Below are 18,671 nucleotides of genomic sequence, written 5' to 3' on the forward strand. Positions count from 1 at the left end.
TAATATCCACGTGAGGGATATCTCTTAACCGCAAGAACCCTTCCAAGTCGTCCTGCTTCGACTTCCAAAACTCTAACTGACCTGGAGGCCGATTAGCTTACAAGATGGTTTTTTTTTTTCTTTTGCTTTGATGTTAACTCGCCCCCCACCCTATTTTTTTTTTTTTGCTTCAATGTGACAAAAAGAAAAAAATCCTTCGAATTTTATAAATTTTTTTATTTCTGTGTTTTTTTCTGATTTGACAGATAAAAAAAATCTTCCATGTACCTTAAGGAGCCCTTTTTAGATGTCAATCGCCCCCCCCCCCCCCTTCGTTTTTCTTCTTCTTCTCTTCTTCTAGCATCAAAACAGAATGTAGAGCCGCGCTCACTGTCACGTCAGCCCGATGGTGCGTTCAGGTACAACAACAAAAAAGTCTGCCACATTAGAACTCGGTTCGTTACATTATTACAGGTATTATTATTATTACTAATATTATATTATCATTATTGATTTGTATTCATAATTTATTTGTTTTGCTCTTTGTAACTACTATTTGCAATAGTAACAGCAGTATTTATTAAGGATTTAGTGTAGGTTTTTGGGCTGTGGAACGAATTAATGGAATTATTATGTATTCTTATGGGAAAATCCTGCTCGACATACGACCATTTCGACTTACAAACAAGGTCCTCAAACGAATTAACTTCGTATGTAGAGGCACCACTGTATTTAAAATCAATCTGACATTGTAAGCAGTTACTCACAATGTTACTAATCACTTGAGTATTCTTTTCATCCAATTCATTCGTCCAAATTTGTCATGCTCGTGCGTTATCTCCATACAAGGCGTGCACGATGGCAGTACACATGCATCCGGATAGTTTACGCCATACTAGTAGGGTACTATAAAGACAGCGTTCTATTTCACCTGGAGTTCTTGTAACAGCTGTCAAGTTGTCCCGCAACTTTGTTTCGCCAGCAAGCGAAGCTGTTGAGTCGCTAAAGTTAATTTATCTTTTTACAAGACATGCAACTTAATATTTTTTGTGTGCATTATTTTTATTTTCCTGTTGTCATTTTACAATTCATGGAAGTACATTGTTAATAATAATTCGTTGAAAGGTTAAACTAAAATTGTTACATTTCCAAGTTTAATTGCAGTGAACACACAACCAATCAGGTCGCGTCCTGTTTTCCAAGGAGGAAGTGAAAGTCCGATGCAGCAAGCTGTAGCATAAGCAGCACTAGCTCCTCCGAGTTGCTGAAAGTAAGCCATATAAAAGCTAAATAAGTCAAGTAGACTTCCCTGTTTGTTCATGAGCAGGCCAAAGTGGTATGTATATTTTCATTTGTGTTTTAGATTTTGTATATGTTCATTTATTCAATTGTTCATCACTTCATTGTATCACCAGTTCTACGGTGGGTCTGTGGTGAAAGCAAGACAACAGTAAACATCAGTTAAACAAGAACTCTCGTGTCTCCATTCGTGAACAAGCCGGCGGTATAGTTCTGGTATTGGAAATATAAGTGCCCATGTATTATTGTGCAAATCCCCACAGCTAGACAGCGCAATGACACATGAACACATTTGAAAACTTAAAGGTCCAATAAGCCTCGGTTTAACACCCCCTTTTCATAGTCTTTTCTCTCTCTATTCCTTCTTTTCATATTTTCATATACTACCTATTTGACGACACCAATGATAGATTTCCTTTCTGGACTCTACAGTCTAGAGCAGGGGTGTCCAAACTTTTTGCAAAGGGGGCCAGATTTGGTGTAGTAAAAATGTGGGGGGCCGACCTTGGCTGACATACTTTACGGATAACAATGTATTTAAGCAAATTTTAGCAAGCCATCATGTGTGTTACATTTGCTTTATTGTTTCAACAATCTCGCAACTAGCCTTTGTGGCTAGGCTTTCGACTCTTGCGAAACACTGCTGCTGTAACATTAAACTAGCTTCAAGTTGCTTCAATTTCTTGCTATGTATCTAATCTTGTCGTACATGTCAGAGTGTCATGTTTGGTAATATCGCCCTACATTGAACTCTTTAAAAACAGCGACTGTCTCTTTGCAAATGAGGCAGACACAGTTGTTGCGTATTTTAGTGAAGAAATAGTCCAATTTCCACCCTATCCTTGAAGCGTCGGCCGTCGCAGTTAACTTTTTTTTAGTTGATTGTTTTAGAAAATTGGGAGTAAAAGGTCACACGAGGTAATGTTGCTTAGAGTAATGCTGCCTTTTAGTGGGTAAATGAGGAGCAGCATTTAGTGTGAAAGCTACTTCATATGCAGGTAGCAGTACTGCTGATCAATTTATTAAGTCTGTGTGCGGGCCAGACGTTTTTGATTTTATGACAGAGGCTGGGGGCCAGATGAAATTTGACCATGGGCCGCATTTGGCCCCCGGGCCAGACTTTGGACATGCCTGGTCTAGAGCCACTGGACACTATTATAGAACTATCATCATAATCATGTTCATTTTCGACCTCCAAGTTGAATTTTAGTAAATGTCACTGTTTTTGTGTAGTGAAAATTCATTTTTGCTCCATGTTAACGTTATTCCCACGCAACTCATTTGACAGGAAAAAATCTTCCATGTCCCTTTGGGGGCCCCTTTTTTGAAAATTTATTTTTCATTTTTTAAACGTCAACGTTTTTATTTTCCTCTCCGTCTTTTTTCTTCTTCTTCCATGTCCCCTTAGGAGCTCAACACTACTATACTAAAGAATTAATGCTTTATAATTAGTATTTTTGCAATATTGAACAATATAATGTAATTTTCCATATTAATTTAATGACAGTATTTTGAATGATTTAGAATTTTTGGAATTTGGGGTCTTCTGTTTCAAATATTAAATGTAAAAAGTGTAGTTTGAAAGGGAGAGTATGATATAATTAATGCTGCTTAATTTTGTAATGAAACTGCGAGCCGTATAATATGGATCCAACACAGACGAGGAAGTTTGTGTACAATTTGTTACAAAAAACAATGGCAACTAGGGCTGTCCCAAACGACTCATTTTCTCCCGATTAGTCAGCCGACTATTTTTACGATTAGTTGACTAACCTTTAAATTTTTTTTTTTTTTTTTTTTTACTAATTTAGCAATGAAATTTTTTTTGACGCTTGTCAATTCACAAAAACATTTTGGAACACTTAAATTCTTGATTAAAGTACAAATAAACAGATAAATAACAATAATAAATCACAAATAAACAATGAGTTCAAATGCTGACAGAATTAACTTGTGCAAAAGAATGGAATGTAAACAGATTCAGAACACTTTCTTCACCTTTCCAAAATGATTCAAAACAATTCTTTTAAAAAATACCTAGCATTAATATTATAGTATTATAATAATTATTCATTGCCAATCAGAATTTTCATAAAGGGTGTCATTTTAAAGGTATTCTTAGTGTAGAATCTGAAGTATGTGGGATTAACTCCAGAAATCGTTATTTATATGACGAACATTACATGCTTTTATTTTGAAATGTTCACTGGAAGTACGTTCGCTAAACCGCTAATTTAAGCTTTACACTCCGCAAAAAAAAAAAAACAACACTTTTTGTCATTGCATGTAATGTCAGTAATAGATTTTTTTTTCCTTTTGCAAATGCTGTTAACCAGCGATTTTTCATGTTTGAAGTGTCACCTTTTAACTGCAAGTTTTGGAGAAGGCTGCCTGTTTTAAAGCCGGCTAAAGTAGGTCGTCTTTTTTCCCCCATTCACCTCAATGTAGCAATGCTAACGTATATAGGGTTTAATATAGATGTGTTTTCTTCTTTTGTATGCCTGAACTTTAATTCTACAGCGTGTTGATGAGAGGAGAAAACTGGAGACTCATATGCCATCAGCACGCACGCACAAATGTATGCACGCACGCGCGCGCAGCGATAAATCGCAGCCGTGAAAATGACCGCCCTCATTTTTATTTACCATGCGATAAAATGGACTCATTGCATATCGCGACAGGCTTAGCAACGTCAATAAAACATGTCATTAGTTAGTTAGACAGACTTACAATCTCCTGTCGTTATAATTCACGGCCGACGTGCAGCCAAGCTTGGCATTGAAGAGACAGGACACAACAGTGTACCGTCCTTTGTTTCTTTAAAAATAAGTCAATGTTTTGGACTCTGGTGCGCTTTTTTGGCTTTTTGCCGCTTTCCCCGCTTGCATACCAAGCGTCCGACATTCTGAACTTTCCACGCATATATTTTTTTAACCCTTCATTAGCCATTGACGGGATGTTGTGTTCGTCAACGGATTTACGTCATCGATGACGGCGACTATGTCGACTAGTCGGGACAGCTCTAATGGCAACAGTGAACTTTTCTGTTCCAATGGCGCCCTATTCATTGTGACCCCTGTAGTAAGCAAGGTGTCAGGTGGTGACCATGTTATTAACAAACAACAACATTTTCAACACAAAACAAATGTAATCTGCAAAGTTAAATACAGAAATGATTCTGTGTGTTTTATTTAGATATTTAAACAAAAATGATAACCCAAAACTTGACTCGTTACAAGAAAAAAAAAAACAGTTCTTGTCGTAAGAACACTACGAGAAAACCCCTCCAGGTGAGTGTATTGTTTGTTTGTTAGCATTGTTGCTAGTCACTATTCTCCTAGTGCTCCTCAGTTGGTTTTATCCAACGATTTAACAGCGAAAGCGCCTGCTCGTGGATCAAAACAACTCTCTCTCTCTTTCAAAAAACAACAACTCTCCTCTTTAGCTCTACCTTACTAGCCTAGCTTAACCGAGCCATGGCTAACCCTCTGCCTGCCCTGTCTTTTCTGCTCAGTGTGCTATATGTACAGTGAGCACCCTGACTCCTTCACCAAGGATAGTAGCAGTAGTAAGAAGTGTAGTTTAGTGTCAGGGCTGGAGGCCAGGGTTTCCGAGCTAGAAGCACGTCTCTGCACTCTAAAGCTAAACCTAGCTATAGCCAGGTAGCAGCAGGCTCCGCAGGCCGTGCTTGTAGTAGTAAGAATGCTAGCGTGGTTAGCCCCCCAGCGAGCCCCATGCAGCCGGGGAAGATGAAGGATAGATTTGTGACTGTACGGGGGAAGCGCAGTGGTAAACGCACGACCTTAGTGCACCAGCAGTTTTAAGTCAGCAATAGGTTTGATCCCCTCAGCGACACACCGGCTGAACCAGACACTCTCGTAATTGGAAGCTCCATAGTTAGAGACGTGAAGCACCCAGCGGTGTCTGTCAGGTTTTACCTAGGGGCCAGAGTCTGTGACATCGATGGAAACTTTAGACTTCTACAGCAGAGTAGGACTAGGTTCTGCCGTATCGTGATTCACGCAGGCAGTAACGACGCCCGGCGGAGACAATCCGAAGTGCTTAAATTGGCTCCTGGTCACTTCTAACAGTTTTTGTTCGAATTTTCTGACTTTATATCCAGTATTTTGCTAAACTGAGATAGAATTATAATTGTAGGGGATTTTAATATACATGTTGATGATGACGGTTACTCCCCTAGTAAGGCCTTTGATGACCCACTACATGGGACTGGCTTCATTCAAAATGTAAATAAACCAACTCAAAGTCACAAGCACAACCTGGACCTAATCTTAACCTACGGTGCTTAGATTAGTGACGTCATTGTCCACCCACACAATCCAGTACTGTCAGATCATTTTCTGATTACCTTTCAGTTTGTACTTCAAGATAATCTTACACTAGTGAATAAAAGCCAGATGAAAAGGACATCATGTGATCACCCTGTTTCAGATTATAAACAGATAATTCAGCCAATATTCGCTTCCATGTCGTATCTTCTGTTGAAAAAAACCTACTCTAGATTCTGATATCTTGGCTAATTACAGGCCTATTTGTAATTTACCCTTCCTCTCCAAAGTCTTCGAAAGAGTGGTAGTTAAACAACTACCGTAATTTCCAGATTATAAGCCGCAAATTTTTTCTTTCATTTCGAATCCTGCGGCTTATAGTCCATTGTGGCTTATTTGTTGATTTTTTTATGTTGATAGGCAACACATGCCTCCTAGCACGCATTGCAGCGCTACAGATGTAAGTAACAATCAAAACCCTAACCTCTCCTGCGTTCAAAATCTGATGAAGCCAGCATAGATGACAGCCAAAACAGTCATTGGCCACTGCTTCTCGCACCAACACGCACGTGTCTCTTCATGCGATCCTTCCGAGCGAATCTTTGACCACATACTGAGTAGGAAAAAGGTTTTCGCCAGTGTGGGTTATTGTGTGTTTTTTTAAGGTGCTCTTCTGACTGAATCTTTGACCACAATTTGAGCAGGAAAAAGGTTTTTTGCCAGTGTGGGTTCTTTCGTGCCATTGTAAGTGTTGCTTTTGAGAGAATCCTTGACCACAAACTGAGCAGGAAAAAGGTTTTTTGCCAGTGTGTGTTCTAATGTGTACTTTCAAGTGTTGCTTTCGACTAAATCTTTGATCACAAACTGAGCAGGAAAAAGGTTTTTCGGCAGTGTGTGTTCTTGTGTGTGTTTTTAATGTGCTTTTTCGACTGAATCTTTGATCACAAACTGAGCAGGAAAAAGGTTTTTCGCCAGTGTGGGTTCTTACGTGACGTTGCAATGATTGCTTTTGAGAGAATCTTTGACCACAAACTGAGCAGAAAAAACGTTTTTCGCCAGTGTGGGTTGTTATGTGTACGTTCAAGGAATGCTTTTGAGCGAATCTTTGATCACAAACTGAGCAGGAAAAAGGTTTTTCGCCAGTGTGGGTTCTTGTGTGTTTTTTTAAGGTGCCCTTGTGACTGAATCTTTGACCACAAACTGAGCAGGAAAAAGGTTTTTCGCCAGTGTGGGTTCTTGTGTGTTGTATTAAGGTTATTTTTTGAGCGAATCTTTGACCACAAACTGAGCAGGAAAAAGGTTTTTCGCCAGTGTGGGTTTTTGTGTGTTGTATTAAAGTTATTTTTTGAGCGAATCTTTGACCACAAACTGAGCAGGAAAAAGGTTTTTCGCCAGTGTGGGTTCTTTCGTGACGTTGTAAGTGTTGCTTTTGAGAGAATCTATGACCACAAACTGAGCAGCAAAAATGTTTTTCGCCAGTGTGGGTTCTTGTGTGTTGTTTTAAGGTTTTTCTTCTAGCGAATCTTTGACCACAAACAGAACAGGAAAAAGGTTTTTCTACAGTGTGCCTCCTCATATGCGCATGACAAGTTTGCTTGGCAGCAAAGGTTTTCTCACACTGAGAGCATTTGCAGAGTTTGTCGTCACTGTGAGATTTCTTATGACCATGGTCATTGTAAGGCGAGTGTGATGTGGTGCCACTTCTGTCTGGAGTGATGAAATTGTCTGCTCGCAATCCTTCTGTTGAGCTGCTGCTGCAACCACTTGGAGGCTCTGCGCCCCCGCCAGTCTCACTCGGACCATCTTCACTCTTCAAGGGCTCACCATTTGACCTAGTGATGTGCTCCTCCTCTTTCTCCGCTTTTACGCATGGCAGCTCTTCTTCCTCCTTTTTGATTGAAAGTTGCTTCTGTTGACTGGGCTCTGGCTCCTCCTCTTTGATTTGGGGGAGCTCAACATCCTCTTTAACGCCAGGAGACTCTGGCTCCTGCCGCTCAGCACCAAGATGTTTTCTGAAAACTGCAAGACACAACGAAACCATTGATATATCTTATGGACTACCACTGTGTTTTAAACGAGTACAGTGATCCCTTGCGGTTTCGTGCATTCAGTGCATGGTGCGGTTTTAAAATATTTATCAAAAAAATATGCGGTTTCATTTTGAGGCTCAAGAGACACTGTTTCGCATCGAGATGCGTCCGAAAATTCGGTGCCAAAAACTATCAGCCAAAAAAAGCTGTAAGTGCAATTTCGGTTTAAATGTTTTGAAGACGAATCGTGTGAAGAACTATAGTCCTCTTGTGATGACGTCATTAAAACAGCGTATTGCAAACATTATTGAAGCAAAAACATTTATACTTGCATTCGTGTTCGTATATAAAAAATGGTCCTCCTATTTACACATTCGTGTTTGTAACCACCAAATTCAGACGTCAGATTTTTTTTTGTGGGTGCATGAATACAACTCTCTTTTCGACGAATAGGAATCTTGCCTGTGGACTATTTCAAGTTTACGGCTACGAATCAAAAGAAATAACGTCACGTTGGTCTCGGAGAAAACTAATTGATCCTTTAAGGGCGCGTACGCCGAAAAACAAAACTGGCTGACTGCAGTCTTATGCGTGGAGCTAACCTGTCAGTTGGAAGCAATGAATAACTGGTAAAGTCAATTACGTGCTTGTCTAATATTTATTTGTTGAATATAAGCATTTTATTACGATTAAATGTTTTCTATTGTCACTGCACTATGCCTGTGTATGTTGGTGTACTTGTTAGTATGTTTACAAAATATTTCTAAATTATTAGACTCATCACCCAATTGCCGTAATTTTCGGACTATAGACCCCACTCACATGACGTCACAACCACACCTCCGCGCCATATTGTCCATCAGCTCGTCGTGTTTACGCATTACCGCTACGTAAATTCCCCCTATTAGGGCGTGTTTTTCTGCTCGTTAATATTAATAATCATAATGGTGAAGGCGTGTGTGGCGGTTGGTTGTAGTAACAGAGAAGATAGACGGGGAGACTTTAAGTTTTACCGTATTCCGAGAGACCCGGAGAGCAGAGCGAGATGGACTGCAGCAATTCGACGAGAAAACTGGCACCAAACGATCACCACAGATTATGTAGTAGTCATTTTATATCTGGTAAAATGCATTTAATATATATTTAGAGGGTTTTGGGCTGACAACCACAATTAAGATCATTGCGAGGCTAATCGCCGACAACATACAGTTTCAAATTCAAGATGTTTATTTCTTCCGCCATCATTATTTTTTTAATATGTAGCTGGTACCAAGTGAAAGAAGCTGGCCTTGTCTACGGATCATCAGTTAAACAGGGGTGTCCAAACTTTTTGCAAAGGGGGCCAGATTTGGTGTGGTAAAAATGTGGGGGGGCTACCTTGGCTGATTTATGTAGAACAATATATTTAAACAATTTTTAGCAACCCCTTCTGTGTGTCACATTTGCTTTTTTTTTTTTTTTTTTTTTTTTTTTTTTTTTTTTTTTTTTAAATTCATAATTTCAACAATCTCGCCTTTGTGGCGTTCTCTTTCGACACTCGTGCTCTTGCGAAATACTGCTGCTGTGAAATTAAACTAGCTTCAAGTTGCTATAATTTCTCGCTGCGTATCTTCCTTGTAATGTTGTCGTACATGTCAGCGTGTCTTGTTTGGTAATATCGCGTCACATCGAACTCTTTGAAAACAGCGACTGTCTCTTTGCATATGAGGCGGACACAGTAGTTGCGTATTGTATTGAAGAAATAGTCCAATATCCACCTATCCTTGAAACGTCGGCCATCGCGGTCAACTTTTTTTTTATTGATTGTCGCCATTTTAGAAAATTGAAAGTGAAGGGTCACACGGGGTAATGTTGCTTAGAGTGCTGCTCTTAAAGTTTTTCAAAGTTTCGTGAGAATAGGCTGAGTTTGTGTGGACAAGATAGTTGTAGATATCAGGGAAGCAGATGTCAGGCAGAGAGGGTGAAGACAGCGGGTCGAAAAATATCAATTTAGGCATCAAATATGGATCTGGCGAATGGATAGACTGAAGCTTTTCCACATAACGCCTTTTATGCAACGCATCCAATGAGTTTACAACGTCTGAAAGCACCCTGAATTGCACTATAAATTGCACGACAAATTGAAATAATTGAGAATACTGATAAACAATGACGGACTATAGACCCTACTCACCTACGTCACAAAATGGGCGTGTCGCTGTTTCCGGCCGCCATATTGTACCTATTTTTTAGACCTATTCTCATTGTTTTCAATTAGTCGAGCAAGTTATAGAGCAATTCATGGAAGCCCCGGTGTTATCTGACGCTGTAAACTCATTGGATGCGTTGCATAAAAGGCGTTACGTGGAAAAGCTTCAGTTTATCCATTCGCCAGATCCGTATTTGATGCCTAAATCGATGTTTTTCGACCCGCTGGCTTCGCCGGCTTTGCCTGACATCTGCTATCCTGATATTTACAACTATCTTGTCCACACAAAATCAGCCTATTCTCACGAAAGTTTGAAAAACTTCAAGAGCTTGGAGGCTTATAAATGCTACGTTGCTGGTTGGGTGAAACAGGTCCTCGTACACAAAAATTCGGCAGGAATCTTGTGCTCGGAAGGTGAGTTACGAAATTTTCAATTCAAAATCTTTTGTTCTTGCAAACATCCACTGTCAAGTCTAATGTATTTCATGTCATTTGTCAATGGAGCTAGGGCTTTTAATGTTTATATGGTTTAGCGATAGCACTCTCACTACATACATACATAATATGTAGAGCTGGGAATCTTTGGGCACCTAACGATTCGATTACGATTACGATTCAGAGGCTCCGATTCGATTATAAAACGATTATTGATGCACCCCACTCCTTTTTTTTTTTTTTTTTTTTTTTTTAAATTTGTTTTGTACATTAGTTCCAAAATTGTTCAAAAATCCTCTCAGGCTAAACCAAACTACTATTTGAGTATCAAGTTAACATATAGCAGTAAACAAATATACAAAAATAACAGTAAATAAAAAACTCCAGTCCCCATTCTATATCAGCAGCTTTAAACTACTTTCAATTAATTTATGTTGTGAATCAACCGTTAAAGTTGTTAAAATTGCTCCTGTTATTCCATAATTTCTCTTTTGTCTACTTTCAACATGTAAAAGTTTTAAAACTATTTTAAAGATAGATTCAAGTCAATATTTTACCGATTTAGGAGTATTTTAGATAAAACGTTAATTAGGTTTGCTTGGAAGGTTCGCAACAACAGCCTGGCAGGGAAGTGTACTGCTTTTAGATGGCGGCCGTTACTAACGCCCGCATCTAGTTTTTTGTAGATGTGCTGGTAACTATACCGAACCTATAATGCATCTAGTCCCATATAAATGATATCTACCGTAACATAATGTGGCTTGTAGCAGCTTTTCGGCAGGAGTCAGGTATGTTGTTGTTGTTTTTTTAATCTCGTGGCATGAGTTGAGCTAGAGCCGTGAGTTGAGCATTGGCGTTACCCGAGGGGCCGGGTAATGAGAAGCATGATGTTTAGCTACTCTTGCTCCGTCCCTAATTGCATACCGAAGACCGCGCGGCGCGCTGAGTGTGTGTACTTCTGCTTTACTTGGCATATTTCAATAATCGGAATTTGGATGTTTGTGAATCGTTCTCGAATCTTCCACAGCCGAATCGCGAATAATCTAAGAATCGGAAATTTTGCACACCTCTAATAATATGTAATAAATATGAAGTGCGATAGCACTACTCCAGATTGTCCCTAGTTGAATTCATTTTTTGGCTTTTGACCTCAATAGTGAAATTGTAAATTAATTGTATGACAACTGTCTGATTATCCCCTTATAATTATATATTTTCAGGTAGTTCACTCACAACGTCTGAGTGTATGTTGTCGGCGATTAGCCTTGCAATGATCTTAATTGTGGTTGCCAGCCCAAAACCCTCTAAATATATACCAGATATAAAATGACTACTACATAATCTGTGGTAGTCATTTGGAGCCCAGTTTTCTCGTCGAATTGCAGAAGTCAATCTCGGTCTCCTCTTCGGGTCTCTCGGAATACGGTAAAACTTCAAGTCTCTCCGTCTATCTTCTCTGTTTTTGCAACCGACCGCCACACACGACTTCACCATTTTGATTATTAATGGTAACGAGCAGAAAAACACGCCATAATAGGAGGAATTTACGAAGCGCTAATGCATTAACATGACGAGTATACGGACAACATGGCGCGGGGGCGTGGCTGTGACGTCACGTGAGTAGGGTCTATATGGTGGCCGGATACAGCGACACGTCATTGTGTGACGTTGGTGAGTGGGTTCTATAAGGCGCACCTGACTATAAGCCATCACCCACTAAATTTGACTCAAAAATGGCATCTGTTCATTGATAAGCCACACTATAAGTCGCAGTTGTTCTCACTGTAATATGGGGACTTTACACGAAAAGATATAACCAGGTAACACTTTATTTGACAGCAACATCCATAGACTTCATAACCTATTGACATCACACGGGAAACGGGGCCGATTCGTAGGTGGCCTATTTTCATAAACTTCAAATATTTTCAAGACCAAACCTGCTACCGACCTAAAACCAAAACAGGCACCTACCTTAGCCGTATATGAGTCTCCATGAGCAGCGGCATCAAAAAAATTCAAAGTCGTTCCTTCATAAAATCCCCATTAATTAGTAGATTTATAAGATTAGATTAATGAATCACTCAATTTGACATCAGAAACCTAATACTTAAGGAAAACATGCAGAATCAATTGTAAATAATATGCAAATGGATTACTAATAAATTCTATCCCGATTCGGCATCCCGATTGATCGGGTCCGATCACGTCATTTTCAAAGTATTGGAATCGGCAAAAAAATATCGGACATGCCTTTTTTAATATATATATATATATATATATATATATATGTTTTTTTTTTTAATTAAATCGTTTTCTAATTGTATTTACCGTTACAGACAAAATGTCTTACAGTCATCCAGAGTCTTTAGTTTTGGCTTAAAGTATGGCTGTCAAATTTATCGCGTTAACGGCGGTAATAACATTAAAATATTTCACGCAATTAACGCATGCGCTGCACTACCCGATCACGCATTGTCGCGTTCAATCTATAATGGCACCGTATTACGTATACATAGAGCTAAAAGGCAACGTAAAATGAGTAGAGAGAATTTTGGCAGCCTTTGAAGCCTTTTTTTAATTGGCTAAAGCCTTACAATCCCTCTCTCAACGATTAGAAATATCGTGGGAAGAAATGTAATAGTTAACACCCTATTTTATCTCCCAACGCTGAGAAGATATATAAATTGGTACCATTACGCACAGTCATGGTTGCACTTCCCATCATGCATTTGGGCAGAAGTTAAATGGCTGCAGTATCATTTACTGAAAGCTCATAAAAATCCACTAGATTGCAATATTTAGTCACAATATACAAAGTCACATTTATCCTTTAAGAATTACAAGTCTTTCTATCCGTGGATCCCTCTCACAGAAAGAATGTTAATAATGTAAATGCCATCTTGAGGATTTATTGTCATAATAAACAAATACAGTACTTATGTACTGTATGTTCAATGTATATATTCGTCCGAGTTTTATTCATTTTTTTCGTAATGCATTGCCAAAAAGTATATGATCGGGAAAAATGATCGGGAATGACTGGAATTGAATCGGGAGGGAAAAAAAAGCAATCAGATCAGGAAACATCGGGATCGGCAGATACTCAAACTAAAACGATCGGGATCGGATCGGGAGCAAAAAAACATGATCGGAACAACCTTACTTATTATAGTATAGAATAGCCCTTTATTATCATTAGACCACTATATACTGTTTGCGAATGAGGCTAGCGGGCACCGTATGTAAAAAGAGCTTTTCTGGCGAAAATTCGTGCGAATAAATGCTTAAAACCCCGAATTCTTCATCGATTTGGACGTAAAACAGTCTCGATTCTTGGTTAAAAGCAACGAAACTGTGCAGTTAGCGTTTATTTTATGTATATTGACGAAGTACAATGATCCTATGTTCGCGAATTAGGCTAGCAGGCGCCATATGTAAACAGAGCTTTTCTTGCGAAAATTTTTGTTAATAAATGCTTAAATCCCTGAATTCTTCATAGATATGGACGTAAAACAGTCTCGATTCGTGGTTAAAAGTAGTGTTGCACCGATACCATTTTTTGGCCCCGATACCGATATTGATACCTGGCTGTGCAGTATCGGCCAATACAGATACCACCCCGTTTATATAATCCCCCCCCACCCCAAAGAGCTAGATAATTGGATGTGAAATCATTGCTATCAAGGCTTTGTCAGGCTGTTGCTTACCTTTGCAAAATAGGAAAAAGACTATTACAAAGTATAATACTAGCCCAACAGTAAGAAAGTAAAAATAAGTTCATAATAATAAACTCTGAATGAATTGAGTAAACTTTTTTAAACCTCTCAAAGGCCAAACAGTGCAACTTTCATGAAATTATTGTCACATTCTGCTGCTGGTTAGATTGTGTTTTGTTGCTGGGCTGTTAGTGGGGGCGTTCCTGACGTCGTACCTGAATCCAATGCAGGCTCATAAACGCAGCATTTAAGCACGGGTGAGCTCAGAGAAGGCTGCCGAGATATTTGCTTTGCTGATCGCCATTTGACATCTAGCTCGCTACATTTGCTTGTTACGCCCCTGCATTGGGTTTTTTTCTGTTAGTGTGCTGCACTCGTTTGTAACCTCTACCCTGTGCAGGTATTTGAGTGTTTTTATTTTGGCTTTTTGGCTCGCTGCCTATCGTCTTAGTTAACCTTCGAGTTTGTAGTATTGAGCTTCGTTGACCTGCTATCACGGACTCCTTTTGTTATTTTTACTATCCCGCGATCGCGTGTTATTTTTTGTTTGCAATCATTAAACCCTTGTACGTATCGCCCGCTTGTTGTCCGCTTCGAGGTCCAACCTTCTTTCCGCATTTGCGGATGCTAACAATTATAAGTAATAATAATTGACCACAGCATCCTGTCTCTCTATGAGCCTCCTTTTTTCGTGGGGGGGGGGTCCCTTATTTCTATTTCTGAAAGGTGGCAACCCTACTTTGGAAACAGTTCCCAAATTACTGCAGCATTTCTTTAAGTAAAAGACAAAGTAAAGTTGACGTAGTGAACTGACCAGAGATTGTTGCATCGGTCCAGTGCCCTTCCTCTGGATAGCAGTCCTGCTCTTGCAGGCTCAAACTCGTTGTGTTCGTTCACGTTTTGTCTTCAAATGTTTTATCAGGTTCGAGGTATTGAAACTGGCCGATTTAACTCCAAATCTCGAAACTTTCAGGTCGCAAATCTTGCATGCAGCCATTGATTTTAATTGAAGGGATTTCTATTTTGAAAAATTCCCAGACCGCCGCCATGTCGGCGCCGCCAAGCGGCCTTGTCATTGGTCAGGAGTGGCTATTGGCCCGTTCTCATTGGTCTGGAGCAGGCCAATAGCGATAGCTGCTTGGTGTTCACGTGTCATCACACAACACAGAGACAGAGTGCAGTGAGCGCCAGGAGAAAAAAAAAAGGCTGCGGTCAAATGTTATAATGGTATCGGCGCCGTCTTTGTTGGTACTCGCCGATACCGATACCACCATTTCGGGCCGGATCGGCGTCCCCTGCCGATACTAGTATCGGTGCATCTTTAGTTAAAAGCAAAGATACCGTGCAGATAGCATTTATTTTGAGGAATTATTGCCAACTATGAGGCGAGTCAGTTTCATGTGTAAACAAAAAGGAAAATTATTGCGAATAAATGAATCCTCGAACAAATCACTCCTGATGGGCAACATTTTATTTTTTACATACAGTTTGTGGCGTTCAAGTGGGTACAATTAAGTGAAAATAGTGGACTATTTTTCAGTTAAGTATGTATGATCATCACCAAGTGGGCGTTGTCCTTGTGGATACAGAACAAAGTTTTTCATCACCAGAAATATTTACTTGCCCTTAACTTTTCTTGAATGGCGTATCCACTTTGTGTGATTTAAAAAAAAAATGGAAACACTGGCCTGTTATAATCCATGCCTACACTAATCTTATTTTATATTATAACATTATGTATGCACATGTAATGTATGATATTAATGCTTCGTATTTTAAATATGTATTTTTTTTAAAGAAGTGTTTTGAATCATGTTGGAAAGGAAGTCACAGTGTTCTGAATCTTTTTACATTTCATTCTTTTGCACTAGTTAATGCTTTCAGCATTTGTCCTCATTGTTTATTTGCGATTTAGTGTTGTTATTTGTGTTTATTTGTACTTTTATAAAGTTAAAGTTAATTAAGTGTTCTAAAATGTTTTTGTGAATAATTAAGTGTCAACAAAAATTGAACTGCTAGATTAGTAAAATAAATAAATAAATCATTACAACATACAAACATTAAAATAGGTGACTGGTCGTAAAAAAAACCTGAAAAAAAATCCCTCATTTTCAAAAATGCCTTGGGCGGTTATGTAAGTCAGGTGGTTAAAACTAAGACCTCCTAATGAGTAGAATCGATCAATGTTTTGCACTTTTGACTTTTTTGTAAAATTAATTTAATTTTACTCAGTGGTTCTTAGCCTTTTTTTTTTTTTTTTTTTTAATGATTTAAATGCAGTTCATAAACTATTCAATTTTGGTTCTGTTAAGTTCCGTTTTTATGTATCGTATACTCATTTTTATTTTGCAAATATTACTTATCCCTGATCAGTTTCTACATTGTATTGCGAGTAATATATATAGATATAGTATGTATATAACATACATAATATAATTACTTCAAGAAAAGCAAATCATTTACGTAGAAGGAAATCTTTCAATTTGTCGATGCAGTGGTGGAACCTTATGTCAGCTAACGAGTCCATTGCACAGCCACTAAGTAAGCAACACCACGTTATAGAAGGAATGAAAAATACGATATTAGACTGAAAAACATTTCTGTACTAATGAGGAAAAAGCAATGCTTGGGATGACCTTTAATGTGTCCGAACTCTTCCTCTTCCTTAATGTATGGCGACTCTTCCTCCTCGTCCTTGATGCATGCAAACTCCGGGTGCTCAGGATAATGGGCGTGGCTGACATACAGATCTGCAAGACCGCAAACAAATCTTATTTCTTCATTTGCAAACTTGTGTCCCCAAAGTTGATTTCTGTTGGAGAAAATTCATCCTTGCCATTTTTTGTTTATTTGTTACTTGTTGTCTTCAAATCCAGCACAAAAAGTCATTCAAAAAGCTTGACATCACATTAAATGCGATTCAAACTTAGAATCCCTTGACAGCACTACTGTTAACATTTCCACTCAACTCAACTTCCACTCTTGAAGACCAGGAGCGAGAGGCAAGAGAGGAAGCCCCAAAGAAAAGGTGATATGAAGAAAATTATTAATACCGTTGCCAAAAATGTGGAAAGGCAAAAAACTGCTCCACTGGTCATAGCCAAGTAAAAGGGAAATTTTGTATTTTTGCTGCTTGTGAATAACTGCCACTTTTTTTTCTACTATATTTTAAATATTTGCCTGAAATCACATATCATAAATAGTTTTGGACGTGAATAATTCCCACTTTTTTCTTATAATAATATTTTTGGATATTGATATTTTTTGTTGTTGAATAATTTCCAGGTTTTATTATTGTTATATTTGTTGTCATGCATAATTGCTATTTGTTTGAAATGACATAAAGCTGGAGGTACATAAATGACATAAATTTATACTGTAACGATTTTTGGAGCTGCAAAACTAATTTTTCAAATTCAATTCTAAAAATGACATAACATTCGCGTTAGATGCACTGTTTTCTGTTGTTGTATATAGTTTTTTGACTCGTGACAGGTAGACCAATCTTTAGAAGAAAAAAAAAAGGTTCTCACAATGCAATTTGAATTGGCTCTGGAAAATATGGTCACACTTTACAAAAAAGGGTTCCTAATTTAACATTAATTAATGCATTTTTACTAGGGATGTCCCGATCCAGGTTTTTGCACTTCCGATCCAATCCCGATATTGTTTTGCACTTCCGATCTGATACCGATCTATCTGAGCATGTGTTAAAGTTTAAAGTTATTTAGCCTCCTTACTTAGTTGTCAGACTCATGTTGAAAAAGGTGTTAGTACTCTTGATAACAACTAGCCAGCTGAATTAGGTGAGTTTGAATAACACACAACGGTTGGTAACAAGAAACTGACCTTTTTATTCAGTGACAAACACAAAACATTATAAATAACAAACAGAAATGGCATAGTCAGTCAGTAAAACGTGCAAATAATATTGTAAACTGTCTTAAAAAAGCAAAACAAACAAACAACATCAGTGGAAAATCCCACAAATCTTCCAAGCTATTAAGATGCTTTTAATGTTTCGTGCATTAGTTACAAAAATTGTATAAAAAGCCTCTCAGGTTTAAATAAACGACTATTTCAGTATCAAGTTAACATTTTAAAACAGTAAATAAAATACTCAAGTCCCCATTCTGTATCAGCAGCTTTAAACTACATTGAATTCATTTAATTTTGCGAATCAACTGTTAAGGATGTTAAAATTGCTCCCGTTATTCCATAATTTCCCTTCTGTCAACTTTCGACATGTGAAAGTTTTAAAACTGTTTTGAAGATAGATTCAAGACAAAATTTTGCTGATTTAGGAGTATTTTAGATAAAAAGTTAATTAGGTTCGCTTGGAAGGTTCACAACAGCCTACTAGGGAAGTCTTCTGCTTTAAGATGGCGGCTGTTTACTAACGGATCTGGTTTTCAATACTTCAATGTTGCTAACGCAGTCGAGTCTGTCGTGGAGCATCTAGTTCTATACACATATGATATGTATTATCTATTATCTCCAGTAAAACGACGTCGACGTAGTTTGTAGCGGCTGTCAGCAGAAGTCAGGTAATCTTGTGTTTTTTTATCCAGCGGCATGAGTTGAGCTAAAGCCGTGAGTTGAGCATTGGCATTACCCGGATCTAAACAAGCATTATGTTTATTTTCGGGGCGCAATGCAGTCAGTTTCTCATTGCGTCCCGAAGACCGCGCTGTGTATTAGTTCCGCTTTACTTGACATATTTCAATCATCG

General features: G+C 38.4%; 1 protein-coding gene across 1 annotated transcript in view; it reads right to left on the minus strand.

Annotated features, from left to right (window-relative positions):
* Positions 1 to 325: 325 nt before the first annotated feature.
* LOC130927861 (zinc finger protein OZF-like) overlaps positions 326 to 18,671 on the minus strand; it is a 39,759-nt gene continuing 21,413 nt past the window's right edge. The window contains exons 2-3 of the mRNA XM_057853958.1: positions 16,576 to 16,689; positions 326 to 7,586 (exon numbers count right to left, since the gene is read on the minus strand). Of these exons, the coding sequence (XP_057709941.1) occupies positions 6,145 to 7,586; positions 16,576 to 16,689 (1,556 nt within the window). The 3' untranslated portion in view covers positions 326 to 6,144. The remainder of the gene's footprint in view (positions 7,587 to 16,575; positions 16,690 to 18,671) is intronic.

The sequence above is a fragment of the Corythoichthys intestinalis genome, chromosome 13 (genome assembly GCF_030265065.1).
Source record: "Corythoichthys intestinalis isolate RoL2023-P3 chromosome 13, ASM3026506v1, whole genome shotgun sequence".
In the NCBI taxonomy this organism is placed as follows: domain Eukaryota; kingdom Metazoa; phylum Chordata; class Actinopteri; order Syngnathiformes; family Syngnathidae; genus Corythoichthys; species Corythoichthys intestinalis.